The sequence below is a fragment of the Hippoglossus stenolepis genome, chromosome 10 (assembly GCF_022539355.2).
Source record: "Hippoglossus stenolepis isolate QCI-W04-F060 chromosome 10, HSTE1.2, whole genome shotgun sequence".
Taxonomy (NCBI): Eukaryota; Metazoa; Chordata; class Actinopteri; order Pleuronectiformes; family Pleuronectidae; genus Hippoglossus; species Hippoglossus stenolepis.
Window position 1 is genome coordinate 15048065 of NC_061492.1, and position 20710 is coordinate 15068774.

The 20710-nt window shown below is 43.6% G+C and overlaps 1 protein-coding gene across 1 annotated transcript in view; it reads right to left on the reverse strand.

Moving 5' to 3' along the window:
- The window catches only part of LOC118116418 (ryanodine receptor 3), a 114094-nt gene that overhangs the window by 77691 nt on the left and 15693 nt on the right, over positions 1 to 20710 (reverse strand). The window contains exons 2-8 of the mRNA XM_047341642.1: positions 12985 to 13104; positions 6652 to 6756; positions 6116 to 6136; positions 3381 to 3395; positions 2777 to 2851; positions 2484 to 2562; positions 1829 to 1941 (exon numbers count right to left, since the gene is read on the reverse strand). Of these exons, the coding sequence (XP_047197598.1) occupies positions 1829 to 1941; positions 2484 to 2562; positions 2777 to 2851; positions 3381 to 3395; positions 6116 to 6136; positions 6652 to 6756; positions 12985 to 13104 (528 nt within the window). The remainder of the gene's footprint in view (positions 1 to 1828; positions 1942 to 2483; positions 2563 to 2776; positions 2852 to 3380; positions 3396 to 6115; positions 6137 to 6651; positions 6757 to 12984; positions 13105 to 20710) is intronic.

A 20710-nucleotide genomic window follows, 5' to 3' on the forward strand; every position in this document is an offset into this window, starting at 1 on the left:
GAGGCCAACATTTCCTAAACGTGTGGGAGCAGCTGACCAATCACAACATAGTGGGCCAGCTGGCCAATCGGAGCAGACTAGGATTTGTCCCGAGGGCGACTTTAAAGGGACAGGAGCTAAAAGCAAGTGTTTCAGACAGAAGCTGAAAAGCAGCAATAAACAGTCTGAGAAAACATTTCAAGTAATGAGTCAAATTAAAATTATTAACCTAAATATGAGCATAATATATCTCCTTTAAAAAGTCTGTAAAACAGATCAACCCATTTTTCAGACAAGATTCAGCTCAACTTTGAAACTCTCAGTGACCGCTGATTCAGAGGAAAGCTCCACTTGATCATTGAGTGATGAGGGAACCACGAGGCTGAAAACAGATGTCTTGAAGGTTTAGGGAATTATACTGTCTGGGGTGTGTGTCTCTGCATGTGTGTGTGTGTATTGGTGTGTGCAGCTGGGTCCTGATCATCCTGCTTCCCAAGGGTCCCTCTGCAGCTCTTCGGTGCTGCCTGTCCCCACATACCACTGCGGGTGTGACACACCACCAAACTGATATCAGTGAATGAAAGGTGATCGTGGTCACCTGGTCTTACCCCTCACACCGTGGGGGAGGTGAACACTACATGGCTGCTGTCACCAAATCCATGGATCACAGGGAACATGTTTCCCAGTGTTTACAACGCACAGTGCTGAGAGGGCAGAGTGGTATAATAGGAGTAAAGGCCAAGGTCAGGTCAGTGTAATAGGTATATCAGTATTTTTCTAATCACACACATTCATACAGCACTACTATATATTGTGCTTTCTCCTATCAAACACTGTCGGCAGTCATCAGGGGCAATTTGAGGTTCAGTATCCGTCCTGAGAGATCCGATCATAGGGGGGGCAGCGTTAAGTACGTCTGCTCACCCCTGGTTTTAAAATGCATCTTGAGTGTGTCCCCTGTGACCACTTGTGATCAGATCTCACTTCCCCACTCAACTATAATAATCGTGTTACTTGCGTTTGTGAAGACTAAATTATGTATTTATCCAGCCTGGGTTAACAGATGTGTCCGATGCCAATGTTTGTGTGTGTGTGTGTGCAACAGGAGGGGATGAATGAATGTGCTCAGTTGTGGTGAAAGATTTTTACCAAGTATCAGTAATTATGAGGTGATCAATGTTGCCATCTTGCCCAGAAACAAATCAGTGTATGGGCACTGAAAAGCATAAAAGAACCTTTGTACTGTAGCGGGTCAGAGGATGTCATCCTGAATATATGGCCCAGGACAGATTTGTGTTCACACAGCGGAAAGAATGTGGCCACATTCGTCCCAAACCCCTATGAATGTGGTCCGAGTGATCGGATCTTAGGTCAGATTGAGGACATAGGTGCGTTTGAACCTGCACTTGTGATTGAATCATTCAGGAAAGATGTTAATAGCATGTCTGTGTGGGGTTTAAATTGCCCTTAGGTGAATGTAAACCTGGTTTGTCTCTATTTGTAAGCCCTGTGATGGACGGGTAGCAACCTTTAGACGGTTTAAACCACATCTGGCCTAACGTCAGCCAGTCGAGAGGCAGGACCCTCAAAGGAAAAGAAGTATAGATTATTGAGTGGATGGATGGATGGATTATTGTGAGCAGTATTGTCGTCACCCAGAGGGAAAAGGTTGTTGCCTCTGACAGAAAGACTCCTGAGGTCGCGGGGAGCGTGAAGCGTGTGGTAACAGGATTGGGATAATCTGAAATTCTGTCACATCAGGGGGAGCAGACTTGATGCTCTTACTAAGACCTCGACATTATGCAAACACACAAGCTGCGGTGTCCAGTATTTAAATGGCTGAACTTACAAGGTACCGCTCTGAGGACACGCTGACGAGAATGAGATCATCGCCGATGCGCACCTTCTCTCCTTCCGATCTCTGTTTGGAGGCAGGGTGGATTGTCCACCAACAGGCCTCACCTGATGGCACACAAAAACACATACATGTATATAAGCTGTCTCCATATTTAATTTAAACAAACACCCCCATGTCATTGCCTAATTATCCTCGTAATTAATCATAAGGTAATGAGGCTGAAATGAGAACTAGCACCGTGGCGACAATGCTTTTTAAGTCGTATTGAAATGACTGCACATTTACCGTGAGGCATGAAATAAATAACAATAGGAATGAGAAGTAATTTCCAGGTATCATGATACTGAACGGGACTATCAAGTGAGCTGCAGAGATGTAATCAGCACTGACAAAAAAAGCACACTGTATGTCGACAGAGCTCCACTGGGAAAATTAACCGAGAGGCTGAATAGACACAGTGAAATTCTATCATGAACAAATACGATGCAGGGAGGGAGAGAGAGAGAGAGAGAGAGAGAGAGAGAGAGAGAGAGAGAGAGAGACTGAAAGAACCAGACAAAGGAACAGAGGCAGCGGCAGCGAGGAGGAAAGGGAGGAGAAAAAAGGAGGAGGATAAAAGCAAAATGTGCCAGGGCTTTTCTTTTACCTGTTGAATCTTCCTGCAGGCCGACATCAAATGACAGCTTATCCGTCTGTGACCTTGATGTCTTCAAACAGGCCAGGTACTGTGGTCAACACACACATCAAACCACATGAGACAGAGCTGTCACACACACACATACACACACACACACACACACACACACACACTCCAAGCAGGTGACCTTGCTCACACGCTGCTTTTAATGTGGCTGTCATATAGTGATGTTTTTGTCCAGCTACTGTGATAGTCTGCTGTGATTTTCTTTTTGCATGACACTGATGGGTTTCAGCTCTTACCATAGAGCTGAAGGAATGGCGCAGGAGGATGGCATGTCCGTACAGAAGAGTCTTGTGTCCGCCACTCTGCGCTGCCTAGAGAGATTCGTCAAACGCACAAAAAACAGAAAAGCAAATACCAGGTTACATGTCAGCTCAGGCTCCGAGCAGCAGAGCCCCAGTGGTCTCCCTCCAAGTGCTTCAATCTCCACCCGACCTCTGGCACCGGACGTTGACCTCGGCGAGGGTTGTTGTCGCCTTGCCGACAACGATGACCACAGGCTGGGGGGGGGGAGGGTTTGAGATTCAATCTCGTCAATGAAGACATGCAATCTGACCTGCCGTAGGAGATGGTGTTTCTGGCACCTGTATCCCTGAGCGAAACAGGATACGGGGGTCATCTTTCCTGCACTCCCACTACAGGAATGTGGGAAGGATGCACAGCTACTGTCAGTCTCCGATGCAATGTCAACATTAGCAGGAAATGACTCCGCCGCTTATGGGGTTTAGGGTTAAGATGCAGGAGGGGGGGGATTAAATGATATTTCTACTGGTAGAGATGCGAGGGGGATAAAGAGGAGTTTTTGTTGTTTTTCCTTCGGTAAGCATCTCCCATGCTACTCACCTTCCTTATGAGCCTCTAGGAAGCATTAAGGTAAGAAAGAGTGTCGTTATTCAGAAAGAACTATCGTTGTTCTCCTAAACCGTTCGGCCTCTGCCACATCACTAAACTGTAAATCATAACACTCCAAGGAGCATACATGGAAAACAAATTGACTGCCACTTTTTGGCATTTTACAAAGCAAGGCTACTGGCACGAGCTCCAGAAATCCTCCCTGAAACAATGCCAAAAAGCCAAGTTTAACCATAAAAATGTCACGGTAAACTGAAACTACAAGCGCTGCAGTATGCTAATGATACGCATGTGACAAAGCAATGTCCATTTTGTAGATTTTTACAAAATTATCGTCATGTACCTTCCAAGAGATACATGAATCATGGCAGAGACTCCACCATATACACAGCTTCTCTTTCCCCCTCTCTCTCTCTCTCTCTCTCCCTTCTCGATTGGCTGCCGGGACAATAGCCGGCCTGTGATTTGATGCAGTTGTGTCGTGCAGACTGCAGCACCGGCTTCTAGGCTTCTTCTGTGCTGCTGGCGCCTGCTGTATGCTGGCTGAGGTACTGAGCTTAATGCGGCGAGGCACATCCAGCTGCAGTCACCACCACAACCAATAAACCCCGGTCCCCTGCTCGCTCCCTTATCCTGTGGCTGAGCAAGTGCCTCACACAGATGGAGCACAGCGCGGGTAAATTTGTGGCTCATATCAGTGGGGAAAGGATTCTTCTACATGTGGAGAAACTGAATTCCATACACCTTCAGCTATACTGTAAACAGCATTAGCCCTGATTCATCGAACCATGAAGGAGAAGGACGATTGGAGCAAAGAAGTGAAAGGGAAGAAACGGGCTGTAGGCTGGTGACCACAAGTGACAACAGTTTAAAGATGTGACATTTAGCAGGACGCAGCCACCTGGTGTGTGAGCCCTGCATTGGGTTAGGTGTGTGTGTGTGTGTGTGTGTGTGTGTGTGTGTGTGTGTGTGTGTGTGTGTGTGTGTGTGTGTGTGTGTGTGGCTGCAGTGTTGTGGTTTCTCTCAATAAAATACTAAGAAGAGCCACAGGCCGACACCGAGCTAAAAGAAAAAGAGGTGACAGTGACGGCAGAAGAGCACAGCAGAGGTCGTCAGAGCGGCTCCGTCTCTCTGACCGACTGATCTCATCATTCGCCCTTTTGACCAATCAACCCCCGAATCAAACGGGTCGGTGCATTTTGTATGAGGCGACGACATATTTAAGCTTGAGGACACTGAGCTAAGTGGGGTTTGGCATTTGCAGAGGCTGTTAGCGTGCCGTCCTCACAGGTCCTCTCTGCGGTACCTGTGCCTTCCGGCTGAAACAGCAACGATTTCCTCCAGCCACCGTCTATTGATAAGCCCATCTGTTCAATGACGTATTGATTTCAGTGACTCGGCCGAGACATTTTCAACCTCCATTTCCCCTTTAACGGTGCTTCCTCCAGTGACATTTCAGCGCAGGCGAAGAATGATGAATAGACTCACGATATTGAAAACACTGCATGCACTGAAGTAACACAGTTTAAATGGCCAATCCAAGCCAGTGAATAGTGTCTGAGGTCTTTGGGCAGAAAAAGGAAATGAAACCATCAGAACCAATGTGTTTATTAACATTCAAACTAAATGGTCTATGAACCTATACAGTGTACCTGGACAAACAATTCAGTGATATATCCAGTAGATGTTAGGGATTTGCAGAGTGAATTTTTAATGTTATAGCAGAAGAATATAACGCCATTTAATTTTGCTATGACTTTAAGTTTGATGTTATGACCTTAAAAAGGTGCTGATGCAAGAGGGATGCGGCTAGACGGTTAAATATGTCCATTTGAGCTTGAATTTAGGATTTGATGCTTTGAGCACCCTTGTTCTCTGCTGCGGCTCATAATTCCCTGCTGTCTAGCTCTTACATTCCCTGCAACAGCGGTGGAACCAATGGACTTTACTTCCCGTCATTCTTCTGCAGAGATAGTTCGGCTCCAGCTCTGACACATCCACTTACCTCAGACGTCCAGTCAATGAATATGAGCCCTAACTGTAGATTTATGGAAATTGTGGCTTTAAAAGGTGAAGTGGCAAAAGCAAGAAAGACTCCAAGTCGTTCTTTCTAGCGAAATTACTCGTGATCAATTTCTGTCTTATTGCAGAACTCTTGGTCTCGGCTGTTTGCATCATCTCAATGCATCCCATAGAATGCAGGCAAATATCAGGAGAAGAAGATGCTGTGACAAATGAGAGCTTATCTTATGTGCAGGGTGAAACAAATGACACTGCAACGAACATCCATCTGAATCCCCCGAGGACGAGACTAATGTTAATCTGACGCTAATCCAGCATCGGTGCCGCTCCACTTCTCCAGCAGTGGAAGGTGAGATGTGTGAGCGCTGATATCTGTGGGAAACCTTATTGGAAAGTCTATACCAAACTCTATTTGTCTCTGTCGGCTCGGCAGGAGCTCAACCACAATCTACTCACCCCAGAGTTCCGAAAGAAATCTATACCGCCATTCGTTATTTCAAAACACGGGCGTTTTGCATAACTCAGGATTTCTAACAATTTCAGATGTAAAGACAAATGTTGAGCGATGACGTGTTATAGTAGACGAGACATAGAAGGCCACTGAGCATGGGAAACAGACGAACGAGTTGAGGAGAGGTATTATGACTAATCTACTGCGTCATGCATCGGGAGTGAGTGGGAAATGGTCTGAGTGATGAACATACCCATCGATCCGGGCCGCGTGTCTATCATGCGGAAGATGGAGATTATACACAGAAAATAGAAGATAAAGATGGGAGAATTACACATCTGTCACAGCAATGAGAGGGAGAGAGAGAGGGAGATAGAGAGAAGGAAACACACTTGCAAGAAGACAACTAAAACAACATCAGGGGCAGAAAATACAGTGATGAATGAGTGTTGATTACAAATTCAGACACATAGTATTCATAACATGTGCACATTCTCTCCACCGCACACGCCTATTTACTTTTATTGTATCAAAAAATCTTCTTTCAGCTTTTCTCTTTGCTTGTGAACTTTTCAGCTGAAATTATACCGTTTTTCCTTCGATGCTTGATAATGATCAAATGGGCAAAAAGTTGAGAAACAACTACTTTCCCCATTAATCTCTTTATAACGACTGATTCATACATGAACATGCAGTACATACACTCAGGGATGGGTGTATGAAGAGTGTGGATTGTGTTTCTCATCCGTGTGCGTGTGTTAGCATGTGTGTGTGTGTGCCATCACTCACCCCTTCGCTGTTCTGTCCGCTCTTCGCCAGCATCTCCTGCAGGGCCCGCACCGACAGAGACTGCTCCAGCACAAAGGTGCAGATGCACAGGTCTGGAGGAACATACTGCAACAAACAGAGGAGCGGGCCTCCAATTAAAAATCCACACAGCAGAAAGTTCCCACAAAAGGATTTTCTAAGGCTATACTTTATTTAATTAACGGATAGTGCTCCTCTGTGTTTTAAATGTAATGGTTTCAAGCTGAATCAGGCAAATTTTTAAAGCCTATAAAAATGCAACTGTCTTCTCAGCCTCAATCAGAAGACAAGAGCACAGCATAAATCCCGTCTCTCACTGAGAGCTAGTTTCTACAAAAACTTACAAAGAATTCTTTACATAATTTCCACTGCATTACATGAAAAAACACATAAATCCAATATAGTTGTATTCTATTCATTTGTGAAATTTTTTTACCTTTGAAGCATTATCTCATGCTGTCCTTGAAGCCACTAATCACTCACTAATCATTATATAGTCCACTATATACTGAATTTGTATAGTGGTGTCCGAATGTTTAGTGGAGTTTTAATACCCTATATAGTGCACTCATTGTTACCCACAATGCATCATGAAAAGTGCTACAACCGATGGTGACTAACCGAGTAATATCTACCATCATGCATTGCACTCGTGGCCGAGGACACGAGAGGAGCGAAAGCAGCAGGAACAGCCCAACATGTCATTTAAATAAGTTATTTCTACATTTAAAGACGATCATTCAACATGTTTTTTACCTTAAAGTATAAAGTGCAAAATAAACATTTCGAATTTAACGGGGGATTTTCCACTGACCGACGTTGTTGTTGTACATGTCATAATCCTGTGACAGTGACGTCACGGCCGGCTCAGAGAAATGTGTCCGGAAGCCTTTTTTTTCTTTTCAAGCTCACTATGTAGTGCTCTATATAGAAGTCACTATATAGTGAAGTAGGGAATAGTTACCTTAGCATTAAGGTTGGAGGCAGTAAGGTCAGTAAATCACATTATGTGTTTTTTATTAAAGCAGCATGGGTACAATGTTCCCGGGTGCACATGCCCAGGCTAACTGTTTCATCCCGTTCTACACTCAGCTACGCTAAGCTAACTCCCGCTGGTGGTAACTTCATATTTACTACACGAACATTAGAATGTGTCTTGTCACCAACCTCTTGGCAAGGAAGAAAATATACTTTTTCCAAAATGTATCTGTTGAAGTTATGCAACACCTATAAAAAGCTGTGGTTATATACCAACCACAGCTAGTATATAATGATCCACAGTGGGGCATGTGTGGTACGCATGAAGTGGTGAAGTCAACTGAAGTGGGAATCAACACTTTAACATTTCACAGTAGCTGCCTCAGAAAACGATCCCTATGTACGTTGACCGACGGTGACCCCTTTATCTCTAACCAAAGCACCATCAGTGTAACGATCACAGCAGTGATGTCCATTTAGTTTTAATGGGTTTAACAACATGGGCAGAGAACTTATTGCAATATGTGCAAAGCCTCCACATTAAACTGGAAAATTAAAAACTGCTCCCTAAATCTACAGGGATATTCTGATTAGATGCCCACTCATAAATTTCATGCTGACTGCAGCTCTTTCCACTGCACTTGAACCAAGTTGGTTTCAATCAAGTGGGCGATTTTCATTAAAAGGCACTTTATGAACAGATCAAGTGCTCTCGGGTCAGTCTGTGCTCAGGTAAGCCCCGACGTGGACAAGGCACTATTAAGAAAAATGAAGCTGCCAAATCGTCTCCCAAACCAGGGCAGTGGTGGAAAGTACAAGGGAGGATAGGGGACCGTCACTGACAGAATGAGGGAAGCAGAGACACACTCTATGGCTACAAGATAAATGATGCCAACCTAAACAACCTCCCATGGCCTCCTTATTGAATAGCCCAACTTCTCCTCAACTGGACCATTTACACAGGTAATAACCTCATTTGCAAACTTCACACAACACAGTGTCTGATTGTGCAAAAATAGATTCATATCTAATACACAGGACTGCAGACAACAGAAACGCTCCCAGCTGCTTCAAACATGCACTAAACTCCAGACATTTTACTCGAATTGTGTGGAGGGGCTGTATGTGGGAACCCAAATGTCCAAGTCAGTTGCTACCGCTGTTCTCCTGTACGGTTATAGCCAGCCTCCGAGTAAAATATACAGGAAATGTCAGAGTGAGCCCATGAGAGAATAAATCAGGGAAGGGTCCAGAGTGGGCCTGCTGACGTTTCTAACAAGCAAAACTGGAAGAATCCAAATGTCTCAGAATGACAAACATGTGCAATGCACTGAGAAGAATAAGACAAAATGTCAACTTGGAAAGACACTGAGATTCATGACCTTTAAGTGATAATGGCCAATGTGCAGTAAACAAAACCACTGTGCTTTCCGCAGAGGAATTTGTGTTATGTCCTGCCTCGTGCATGCTCTACTCATGCACCACTCCTCGCCTGAATGTTCCAGACATTTTTCTGTTGTTGTGAACGCATCTAACTCGGACAATCTTCAGCTGCGCTCATTACATGTGAAAGACAAACTCCAGAAAATGTCCTGATCCAATGTTCCAGAGTTCATGTATGAAAACAGCTTTAGTTCAGATATCAGCTTTAATGGTTTGTTTTGAGAGACAATATATTTAAATCCAAAATGTGTCCAGACCTGCAAAAATAATGCTCATAAATGAACTAAAGAAAATGGGTTGACGTTTTATTTGTATTTGCAAACTCGCCAAGAGTTAAAGGTCCAGTGTGTAAGATTTAGGTGAAAGGGATCTATTGGCAGGAATAATCCTAGTAATGTTTTCACTAGTGTGTTTCATCGAAATTGTACGAATTGTTCTTTACTCTAGAATGGACCCTTTATATTTCCTTAAGGAGTGGGTCCTCCCTTCGGAGGGCGCCATGTTTTTTACCGTAGCCCAAACTGGACAGATTAAACTCCTTTCGAAGGCTGATTGAAGGCTACCACGGGTTCGCTCTCATGTTTGCAAGGGGAGGGTGAGGTGAGGGGTATTCAGCTCCAACATGCAACTTAACCACTAGATGTCACTAAATTCTACACACTGAACCTTTAAATGAGAAGATTGATACCTGACTCCACTAATCAATATTTTCATATTAACAAAGATTAATGTGACTACATGTATGTAAAAAAAGAGTTTCTCATTTTCTCTCAGATCTATGGAGCTTTACAGTGAACTTATTGTTTAGATCCACCCTCTAGTTTTCACTTGGTATTTACAGTCTTTCCTGAAAAAAGGAAAAAAATCTAGTTATTTCCAAAATGTAAAACTACTCACACCTGTACATCCTTCTCTCTCTCAGTGTGTATGCAGTATAACTGTGTTGAAGCATCATGAGGATGCCTCTTCACTACCTAGCCTCCTCTCAAGCAGTGTCACTTTAGAGAAATCATAATAAAGGATCCCGTGGGAAGCTATCCACCCCCGCCTGCCCTCATCTTTCCGGGTGACTAACGACTGACCTTTGCTCTCTCCAGGAGCAGGACTGTAACAGTTAGTGGGGAGGGGAGCTGCTTTGAGAGAGCAGGGAAGTGAAATGAAGGTCTAGAAGAGCTGGAGGGGATAATGAGTACCCAGCCCTGTCAGGATGTCCTCTTGCACGGCCGGGCAGGGAGACAGCTTTAGAGCAGCTTGGCTGTGCCCTGACGTTTGGTTTACGACCAATCGTGTGGCAAAGGGAAGAGCGTCACCAGATGATGGGTAAGGATAGATCATCTCTCTATTTCTGTCTCCAGAGATATGGGTCAAAAGTTGAGGCTCCTTTTTTTAAGTTTAATTGGAAGAGCCGCTAAAACTGAAAAGATAAAGAAAGGAAGTATAACACAAACAATGTGAATATTTCAATTGGCCACAACTAATTTCTTAATTCATATACTGTGCAAACATAAAAAAAAGTGCGCAATTATGGAAAGTGGACATCTATCCTGCAATGGTCATAACATTGAGTCACTCACAGCCGAGAGTTGCTGGTCGTATATATCACAATCAACCAGCTTCTCACGGGCTGATTGATGTTGCCATTTAAACTGTGCACACTTTAAATCCACCCCATCCTGTTGTCCTGGTTCCGTGCCCCATTACTAGTAGTTCACCACGGCGCTCGGCTGTCCGGCGCGCTTCTAAATTGCCATCTTGGGCTTTATCCACGTCGCTGTCGTTGATCCCAAAGGTGCGGTGATGCCTTTTTCATAAAAACGGCAGGCAATGAAGACAAAGTGCCAGACGGCGAGAGCATCCATCACACCTGTCAGGTATAATTACCATCCAATATGGGGCGAAAGCCTCACCTCCCTCAGCGCCAAATACCCACCCCACCCCCACCATAGACACATATACAGTACTCTAGATGCTGGAGAGCAGGAGGGGGTTGTTGAAATGGATCCATGCCAGGAGTGCATGGATCTTCGCTTGCATGTAAAAACAGAGGGGCGTCATTTGTTCTTATGCTTTGAGCCTCCTCGAATTGTCCCTCTGTCCCTGTAAATCATATATATTGATAACTAACAACCATTGACAACTAGCTTCCGTCTGCAATGGAAATGGGTACAATCAGTATTCAACCCCAAATGACTCTGTAGTGGACACAGATATTAATGCATCTCCGATTGGCAGTGATGTAAACAAGACGCCCGGGTGAATGTACGAATTCGTCAAGATAGCGAAGAGGGAGAGCGCTTCAATGTTTTATGCATTCGTAATGTCGAACATGAGGGAAACTAGAATTATCGCACTGCCGTTGTATGCCTCCGCCAGCCAGTGCAGTTTTCGTGTAGATATTTGTACATACTTTTTTGCCAGATTCGTATAAGGTCACTGTGACCTTTGATGAAACGTAATCACTTTCAGAAAATCTTTGTCCGAGTCACAACTGATCAAAAGTAAGAGAAATTCCCTGAAGCAGTCTTGAGATATCACATTCAAGAGGCCAAAAACATGTTTTTTGAGGCCACCGTGACAGTGCCCTTGACCTGTGACCATCGTCCAGGTGAATTGTACAAGATGAAATGAAATCCCCTATGGGCAGTCCTAATATATCACATTCACATGGAAGTGAGGTCACTGTGACCTTGACCTTTGACCTCCAAGCATCAATATCTCATCATTTCATCCTGAAGGCCAAGTGAATATCTGTACCAAATTCCCTCAAGGCAATCATGAGATATGGCGTTTACAGGAAATGGACATATGGGCAACCCGAAAACATAATGCCTCCGGCCACTAGCTGTCGCTGGCGCAGCGGTTTACTCGCTAATTCTGGTGTAATGGAGGGATATACGTACGTCTCTTACCCAACATCTACCTGGTGTCATATCTTGAGAAAAATTAATCCCAACTGATATTAAGGGATTATGATTGACACATGATTAAGAGACAATCCATTCTGAAAAAAAGGCCATTAGACCTTCTTTTAAAAAGGTGTTGCAGCAGGGAAAAAAACTAATTAGCAGCAGAGCAACAGGGGCCAGTGAAAGGGGAGAGTATCTTGGAATTGATCTGATTTCCTCCAACAGCCAATTATCATTTAGATAATTCTGCCTGATAGTTTGATCACTCGCAGAGAAAAAAGGGGAAAAAGGGTTCGGGATGTGCTTCCAAACCTGCCTGTGTGGCAGTCCGCTCATTACACAGCCAAGCAACTAAATTTAAGTCATTAAAACTTTGCACAGAGTAGCAAAAACAAGCGAATGTGTCCACAGCTACGGCCGTGCTGCAATAAAGCTGTCTGCAATTACAGCCGACGACAGTATACTGTTTATGAAGCGATCCATCAGACACATGCAGGGGTGTGATTTCAGGGAATTATCATCTGACGGCGGGGCCCACGGAGTTGTCCCTGAAACAGGAAACACTCAGCGAGGAGACATCGGTGGATGCGAGCTGTTGCTCCTGCTCTCATGATGTGCTGGAGCTGCCGTCCTGTGCGTCTCCGCTCGGCTTCACTGATTGTCTGCTGGACCCAAACAAGGATGAACTAAATGGATGTTTGGTTTCCGTGGAGTTCTCGCCTGAGCGAGTGCATCCTTTCATCGGGTTGACTTCTCTGCAAATTTCTTCATGTGACTGTTGTTGAGTGTATCACAGTCGGTGTGTGCACGTGTGGAGCGGAAATAAAGTTCATTACATAACTAACGCTAAAACAAACTCCCATCAAATGAAGCGGTTGATTTTTGATCAGGGAGCAGAGCAGAGACTTCCCACGCCAACAGCATGCATCTCTGATTGTTTTTTTTCAGAGAGAATCAAACGGTGCAGCGGTGGAGTCTGTGTGCCTACCTTTGCCTCAGATGTGGGCTCCAGATAACACAGCCGGTTTCCCAGACCCTCAGCAGCCAGGCAGAGCTTGCGGTTCTCCTTCTGGATGCAGGCCACGCACTGGAGCACCACTTCGTCATCCTGTCAAGACAAAAACGGACTTCAGCCTTTGTGTCTGTGCATGCAAGTGTGCGCGTCAAGTGCTGAAAGAACCTCAATTCACCCACAGGCACATGCTCATCCACATACTACTTCAAAATATCATGATTTTAATACAGTACAACCAATGTGAGGTCCCTACAGCAAAATCTATGACGGCCCTGAGAGCTCAACACACTGCAGTTTAAGAAAACACATGCAAATAGACACAGAACATGCAAATGCAGGAAACATTTTAATCAATTTGACAACACGTGCACAGCCAATATAAAAAAAACACACAGCAAATACTTAACACAACAAAGTACTTGCAAGACGACCAAGTCCTCACAACACAACCAACATCTGGCAAAACGTCCAAATACATACACATACATACACAACCAAATATTTGCCACATGTCCAAATACTTGCAACACAACCAAATACTCACAGCAAAAACCAAATACTCACACAAAAACAAATACACACAGCATTAAGTGTTTTTCTCTTTTTTCAACAACACCGAGGCATAGCAACTAGTAACCATGGCAACAACAAGCCAGCCATGTTCATTAGTTTTTACTGTCCCTGGAAACACTTCCATTGTGTTGGGAGTATTTGGTTGTTTGAAAATTTGGTTGTTTTGGGGGTTTGGTTGTGTTGTAAGTATTTAGTTGCATCACCCACAAAACGCCATATTGTTCAGTCTTGCTGCATAAGTTTTTCACGTTTTAAAGAAATCTTTGGCGTAGCTGCACTGATGACCGGCTTCTTTATCTCTGAAAACAAGCAGTGCATTTTAAATAATTTAGTTTGGTGCGGTGGCTTTGCTGAAGCGTCTTGAGCAAGACACCGAATCGCTGAGAATAAATGCCCCATCAAAATCTTCACAAGGCTCAGTAAACAAATAATAAAAATAGACGCTTTACTAAAGAATATAAAACCAAATAGACAAGTACACCACAGAGAGTTAATTCGGAAAACGAACATATTCTTCCCTTCTTATTCAAGTTCTCTTGTTTATTCTCCGCTCAGCTAACTGGGGGGGGGTTCCCGACGATCAAACAGACGATCCATGGCTGATCCCTTTGGGTCCACCCAACTTCCCCTCTGCTGTTGCTCTCATATGGCACAAATGAGGTTCAGGCAATTGATTTTTAGTTTTCATCACGGTCTCATTAAATGAATGTGTCTGTGTATGTAAAACTGAGGAATTAATACGGCTTTGATGCTGCATTAGTAAATATGTGTGAGAGGCATTTGCATATGTTTTAACTGTATGCATCTATCCATCTATGGCCTATTACTGAAAGTCTTCGTAAGTGAAGCATTTCATCAGTGATAAGTGTCAGCGTTTTCCACAGCTTTTCATGTGTTTATGTTGAAAACTTATGAAGCATTAATAAGTAAATGGTTTAAATTTTTAATGCAGATGAGAGATGGTGGGTACTGTACAACTGTAGCAAACACACACATCAGCAAAAGCAGGTGTCGTAACTACTGGAGTGTGTCTGCAGACTGCCCCCCTTTTTTTTTTTAAGGGGGGGCGTTGCAGCATCTGAAAACAAATATCTGATGCTGCCGTGGTGTAAATGGGTTGATTGCGTTTATAGCGTTGGCCCCGTAAACGCTGAACTGGACATAGTTACTCTCGGCGATAGCGGAGCGGGTGGAAATCTGCTGATACGGGCTGCTGTGGGACGTGGGGGAATGTTGGGGGGGTTGTAGGGGGTTTCTGCACAATGGCTATAGCTGCATTATTTAATGTGAGAAGGGATAGTGCAGAGAGTGCAGCAGCAGTAGTAGCTGTAGTAACAGTAAAGCACTCAATTACAGTGCAGCATGATGCCAGAGAGGTAGAGAGGGGGGGGACAGATGAGGAGCATCTGCATGCATTTAATATGGGGGTATACAGATGTTTTCTTTATTTCTTTATTTAATGTCTGTGAGCATTAGAAGCACCACATGAAAATCAATATGACAAGCCTCGGGGCAAAACGAAAACGCACGCAGATGATAATGTCGAGTTGTGCTGATGCTCACGTGCGCCTCAGATGTGGCGCAGGGACAGATTCAGGTTCAGAGCATATTGTGAGGCTCAGTCCCTGAAGACTGCTACCTTCCCGAGAACAGATAAAGGGGTGAACGCGTGCAGGGGGCGTCCATGATAATGATTTCTGGAGCTATCAGCCAGGTTGCAGTTCTGTTTTACATTTTGCTCACCTCCATGGTAACTGTTGTATTATGCTTTAAAAGGAAATAGTGGTTTAATTAAATGAATGTGTTTACGCCTATAAAACAGAGGAAATACACAGCCTTGATTACTGCATAAGTACATATGTCTGAGATTGCATTTGGATACACTGTATTTGAGCATATACGGTATATTTCCATAGATGTATTTATCTAACAAATATAATGTTCAACATCTTAGTCTGTGACTTTTTCCAAAAGTTGTAATACAAAAAACCCAAAGACCATATACAAGGACTTTGCTGCTTTCAGTCCCATTTGAGTTGTCATGAAGATGGTTCAACTTCAGCTGTCATAATGTAACTATGGCAACTGAGCAAATAAAGTTGAAGTGAGACAGAATATATGAGTGAAAGCGTGAGCACATTAGTTTTTGTCTGAGGCCCAGTGGAGCATCACAGAACTAGAATGGCACTAAGTAGAGAGCATACACCTTGTCCGTCTTCTTCTTTCTTCTTGAATTCTATCATGCTGCACCAAATTGCACAAACTCATAGATATCAGGTCCCTAAATGTGTCAGGTTTTCTATTAAGATCCATGAATTATTCCCTGAGAAGATGGTTGAAAATATTACAAAAAGTGATACAAATTCCACCCCAAAATTGAATTGGTTCTTTTCTGACCCATACCACATTCCTCCACTAAGTTTCATCATAATCGGTCCTGTAGTTTTTGCATAATCCTGCTAACTAACGGTATTTTTTCAGTATTAAATCATGTTTTCATTAATATTGTTCATGAAAAATACAATTTTGTTTTCAGAGAATAGGGTCCACCACTTGTGTATTTTAAGATTGACAAATATAGTTTGTCATTACAATATACAGCAAGGTATACATGTATATTATGAAGCAGATGTACTTGAGACTAATACAGACTGCTGGAACTGATTCATTCCCTTCATTTGATTGTAATGGGGAAGACTATGCATGATGCTAACTCTCTCGTATCAATAGGAAAATGCTACTCAAGTTTCAGATTGAAATGAATAGTCCTCCGTGTCTCCTACGGCAAATCAGCACTTGACCGGGCTGGAACATGAAATCAGTCTCAACGCTGAGGGAGCAGGCACAGGGTTGATTTGGGCCATATAAGGACAGTATCGATCCACGCATCACATTCCTGTCTGTCTCCGTGCCAAGATGCACAAACTACAGACACAGACACACGCGCGCGCACGCACACACGCGCATGCACACACACACACACACACACACCCTAGCCCTAACCCTAACCCCACACCTCTTTAATTAGTGGCTAACTCACGTCCCTGCATCTCTCCAGCCCACAACTGGACCTGTTCCCCCCAAAACTTAAGTTCAATGAAATATCTGAAACGCTCTTTCTCTCTCTCTCTCTTTCTTCCTTCCTCTGTCACCATCCTCTCTTTCTCACTGACCCGCCAGTGTACCTGCCTGCTACAGAAAGGGGGGGCGCCTCACACTATCAATCATTCATAAGGTAAACGACTAAGTGATGTCAGTCACGAAGGAGGGAAAAAAGATTGCCTGCCTCAGTTTAGGATGAATAAGTTAAAAATAGGAAAAATGATTGAAAAGTTGAGTAACATTTGCTCATTTTAAAGTAGATTATGATCCATTAGAAGTGACCTAGCAGTGACATATTTCCTTTCTCATATGACGTTTGCCCAGAACTTATAGTAGCCACGGGTAAAGCACTATCAATTAAAAGGCTACGAATGTTTCCTTGAATACAATTGGAGATTTCTCTTTTTTTCTAAATATTTTGGATAATGTAAGTACAAAAGTCAAAACAATAAAACACAAAGGTCTAGTTGTTTTTAGATATTTTGTGTATTATATTTTTAATATCCCTGTTTCTGGCACTCAACCAATATTTTCCAGTCAAGGCATCACTGGATTAATCAGGATTCATCCTCTGGACAACCAGCGACAATGACTTATTTCATTCCAGAGCAAAGACCAGGGTCAAAAACTGAGCAATTTCACCCCATTTTGCCATCCCTAAGGCAACTCCACTACTGAGGCTAAAAACCAATGGCAGAATGTGACGTCAGGGGATGAACTCTATATATGTCAGTAAAGAAAACATTAATCTTTAAAAAACTGTCTGCGAGTCTCCAAGGGCACCTTGAGATTGAATTGGATTGTTTCATACTGCTCCCTCTCTCACGCTCTCTCACTCTCTTTGCTTTGTTCTGTGTAAATCCATGCATTTGTCATCTCTGCTGTACATGTGTGTGTGTGTGTGTGTGCGCGCACTACAACAATAGCGTAAAACTCTACCTTACCCCTCAGAGACCTGTGTGAGTAACGCTGCAGCATATCAATGAGCGGGGGCACTGATGGCAACTCGGCTCATTTCCTTGGTTTCAGCCAATCATGCTCTGCTGATGCACCAGGGTAATGATGCCATTGGAGGAGGGTTTTCCATAGTGACAGGTAGGTATGCCAAAGGTCTCCCAAACAGAGCAAGATAATTACTGTTTTGATCTGTGAATTCAGGCTGAGAGGACAGACACTCTATGCCTGTAAAACACCAAAGTCCTGAGAGTGTAAGACTGCATGTCAGAGTTGCCCTACAGGCCAGATAATACGGTTTCTAACAAACTATCTACCCAGAAACCTCTGTCTGTCTGTATGTGGAAGGCGTATCTAGAATATAGAACAATTATGTGTATTGTTAAGGGTCCAAGGAAGTGCAGTGTCTAATATCCCTTCACTGGTTACCGGTGGCTGCCCGCATCCGTTTCAAAACATTAGTACTTGCGTACCGTGCTGCGAACGGATCGGGTCCAGTCTACATCCAGGACATGGTCAAACGTTACACCCCAGCCCGTTCACTCCGCTCTGCTTCGGCCAATCGGCTTGTTGCTCCCTCCCTGCGAGCTAAGCACTCATCAAAATCACGACTGTTTGCTGTCCTGGCTCCTAGATGGTGGAATGAGCTCCCCATTGACATCCGGACATCAGAAAGTTTACACATCTTCTGCCGCAAACTAAAAACACACCTCTTCCGACTATACCTTGAATAACATTTTTAAAACTAACAATTTAGTAGCCCTTAAATGGCACTTACTTATAGCACTTTGTAGTTTTGCTTTTTTGAAGAAATTGTACTTTCTCTAGTCTTGTTGTTCTGGGTTTGTACCCTCATGGTTGAATGCATTTATTGTAAGTCGCTTTGGATAAAAGCATCAGCTAAATGAAATGTAATGTAATGTAATGGTGACATGAGTGAAGACTTGATCATGACAACAGCACATTCATGACAACAGAAACTGATTCTTCCATTTGGAGAGTACAGGTGAACAGCTCTTTGTGCAGCAGCGATGGTGCAGCTTCAGCAGCAGGACTTTACTTGACACGGCTCAATTACTGCAGGTCACGTTTGCAGTTTCATAAAGAAAGCTGAAACCAGTATGACCGCAAGCCAAACAAACAGCCCATTCTTAACAGGCATGTTTAGAACAGGCACTGCACTACTCACTATTATTCATAGTCCAAAGTGATTACAGAGTTTACAGGCTTGTTAAAGCTTGTGAAACAATCCTGGTATAAGAGTTTTTTTTTTATGCACACCACTACATAGTTTTGACTCCAGCCCTCCAGACAACAAAGATAAGACGGCCGGGGTTTGTGAAACTTGATGTTACTTCGTTCCTCTTCAGCATAAGTAGAAACAATCTAGACCAAAAGCGCTCTCAGGAGTCTGGAGTGCCTCAGCCTTTGTTTTTGAAGAGACATCTACAGCACTGCAGTGCATGCCATCAGCTCATGGAAGAAACCTCTTACCACCTCATAATGCACCTCGGAGGGTTGCAGAGATTTGGCAACATATTCTCAAGTACATCCTGGAGGCGCTACAATAACCACTGTAATGCTGGCGTCACAAAGTATCTTAGAGACACAAACGAGCTGAAGCAAGAGAAAGAAAAGAGCCAAAGCACCCCTCTGCAGTAAAACAGAATGTTTCCTGTTTTTCGAGCACCCTGAGCCCGGGTGTGACAGCGAGTGAATTGCTCCGGTATTTCATGTGTTGCTCCAACTCCTCCCGCGAGGCTTGTGTTGCCACTGCTTGCACTATGATACACCCGACCCTCTATACTCATGACGGTAGTGTTGCTCAACTTCTCACATGTGAGATACTTTATCTCAACTTTACAGTAAATGGTAAATAGCACGTTTGACTTTACCCATTCACACACACATTCATACAGTGCCTCTATCTGCAGCCCTTTCTCTATGAGAAGGGGCAATTTGGGGTTCAATATCTTGCCCACGACACTTCGTCATGCGGACTAGGGAAGACTGGGATCGAACTGCCGACCTTCTGGTTACAGGACTAACCCCTCAGTCACAGCCGCCCCACAAAGCATCAGTGCTGCAGAGAAAATAACAAACACTTTGTGATAGTACAACCTTACACCTCCCAGAGGACAGGAAACAACATGACAAGTAGTGTCATCACTAATATGTCTCCTGTTGTAATACATGGGTGTTGGCCTCTAAGATGCCATGCCACCCGATAGAGCCACAAGCCACACATCCATGTCAAGAACAGACTTTTAACCTTAAGATAGCAGCTTCAGAATCAGCTTGATGGTACACTGACTTGAATTAAGGAGAATGGTACCACTTTCTTTCTCACTCCGCACTTTGAATGCCTGTTCTTTCACTGTGTAACTATGGTGAGCAGAGAAGTCCATAACTGACTGATTAAATTGCCAGAATCAGACTCAGTAAGTTCAAGAGTAATGCCAAACTGTAGATCAGTAAAACAGAGTGTTTATCTCCAATATCTAGTGAGGAAACTAGGTGGAGTTTGGTGCACGTGGATCATGAGGAATATCCACCGCTCAGTTGTGTTTCTGTTCAGTGAGTGGTCAACAAATAGATATGCTTTGTTTTTTGTCAATGTGAAAACCAAATTGCTCCAACATAGAGCCAAAAAGAATGAATCACAATGTGTGGCTGCAGAGGGTGCTGTTCCGCAGTAAAAGTTGCCCAGTGTTGCTTTAAATAACCCTTGCACATAAAGCTAATTTGCAAAAACTGCAATCACCCAAACTACCAACTATTTTTGTTGACATGCCCACAAAATGCACTGGTGCAAGACGGTGTTCGTAAATATCTGAAAGAGTTCATAAAGAAAAAACAATTACATCTCCCATTAAGAAGAAATTGCCATTGCTAAGTATATCCCATCAAAGTAAAGACTTGTGGTGATAAAATCCAGATTCCCTTCTTGTAGCTGCAGCAGCCTTCTGCTTTCTGCCTGGCTCTTTGAGGTCAAACTTCGCTCTGTCTTCTTGATCGTGTGCCAAAAGAATCTGGTGAATCAACAGCAAATTGATCTGAGGGTGGCACC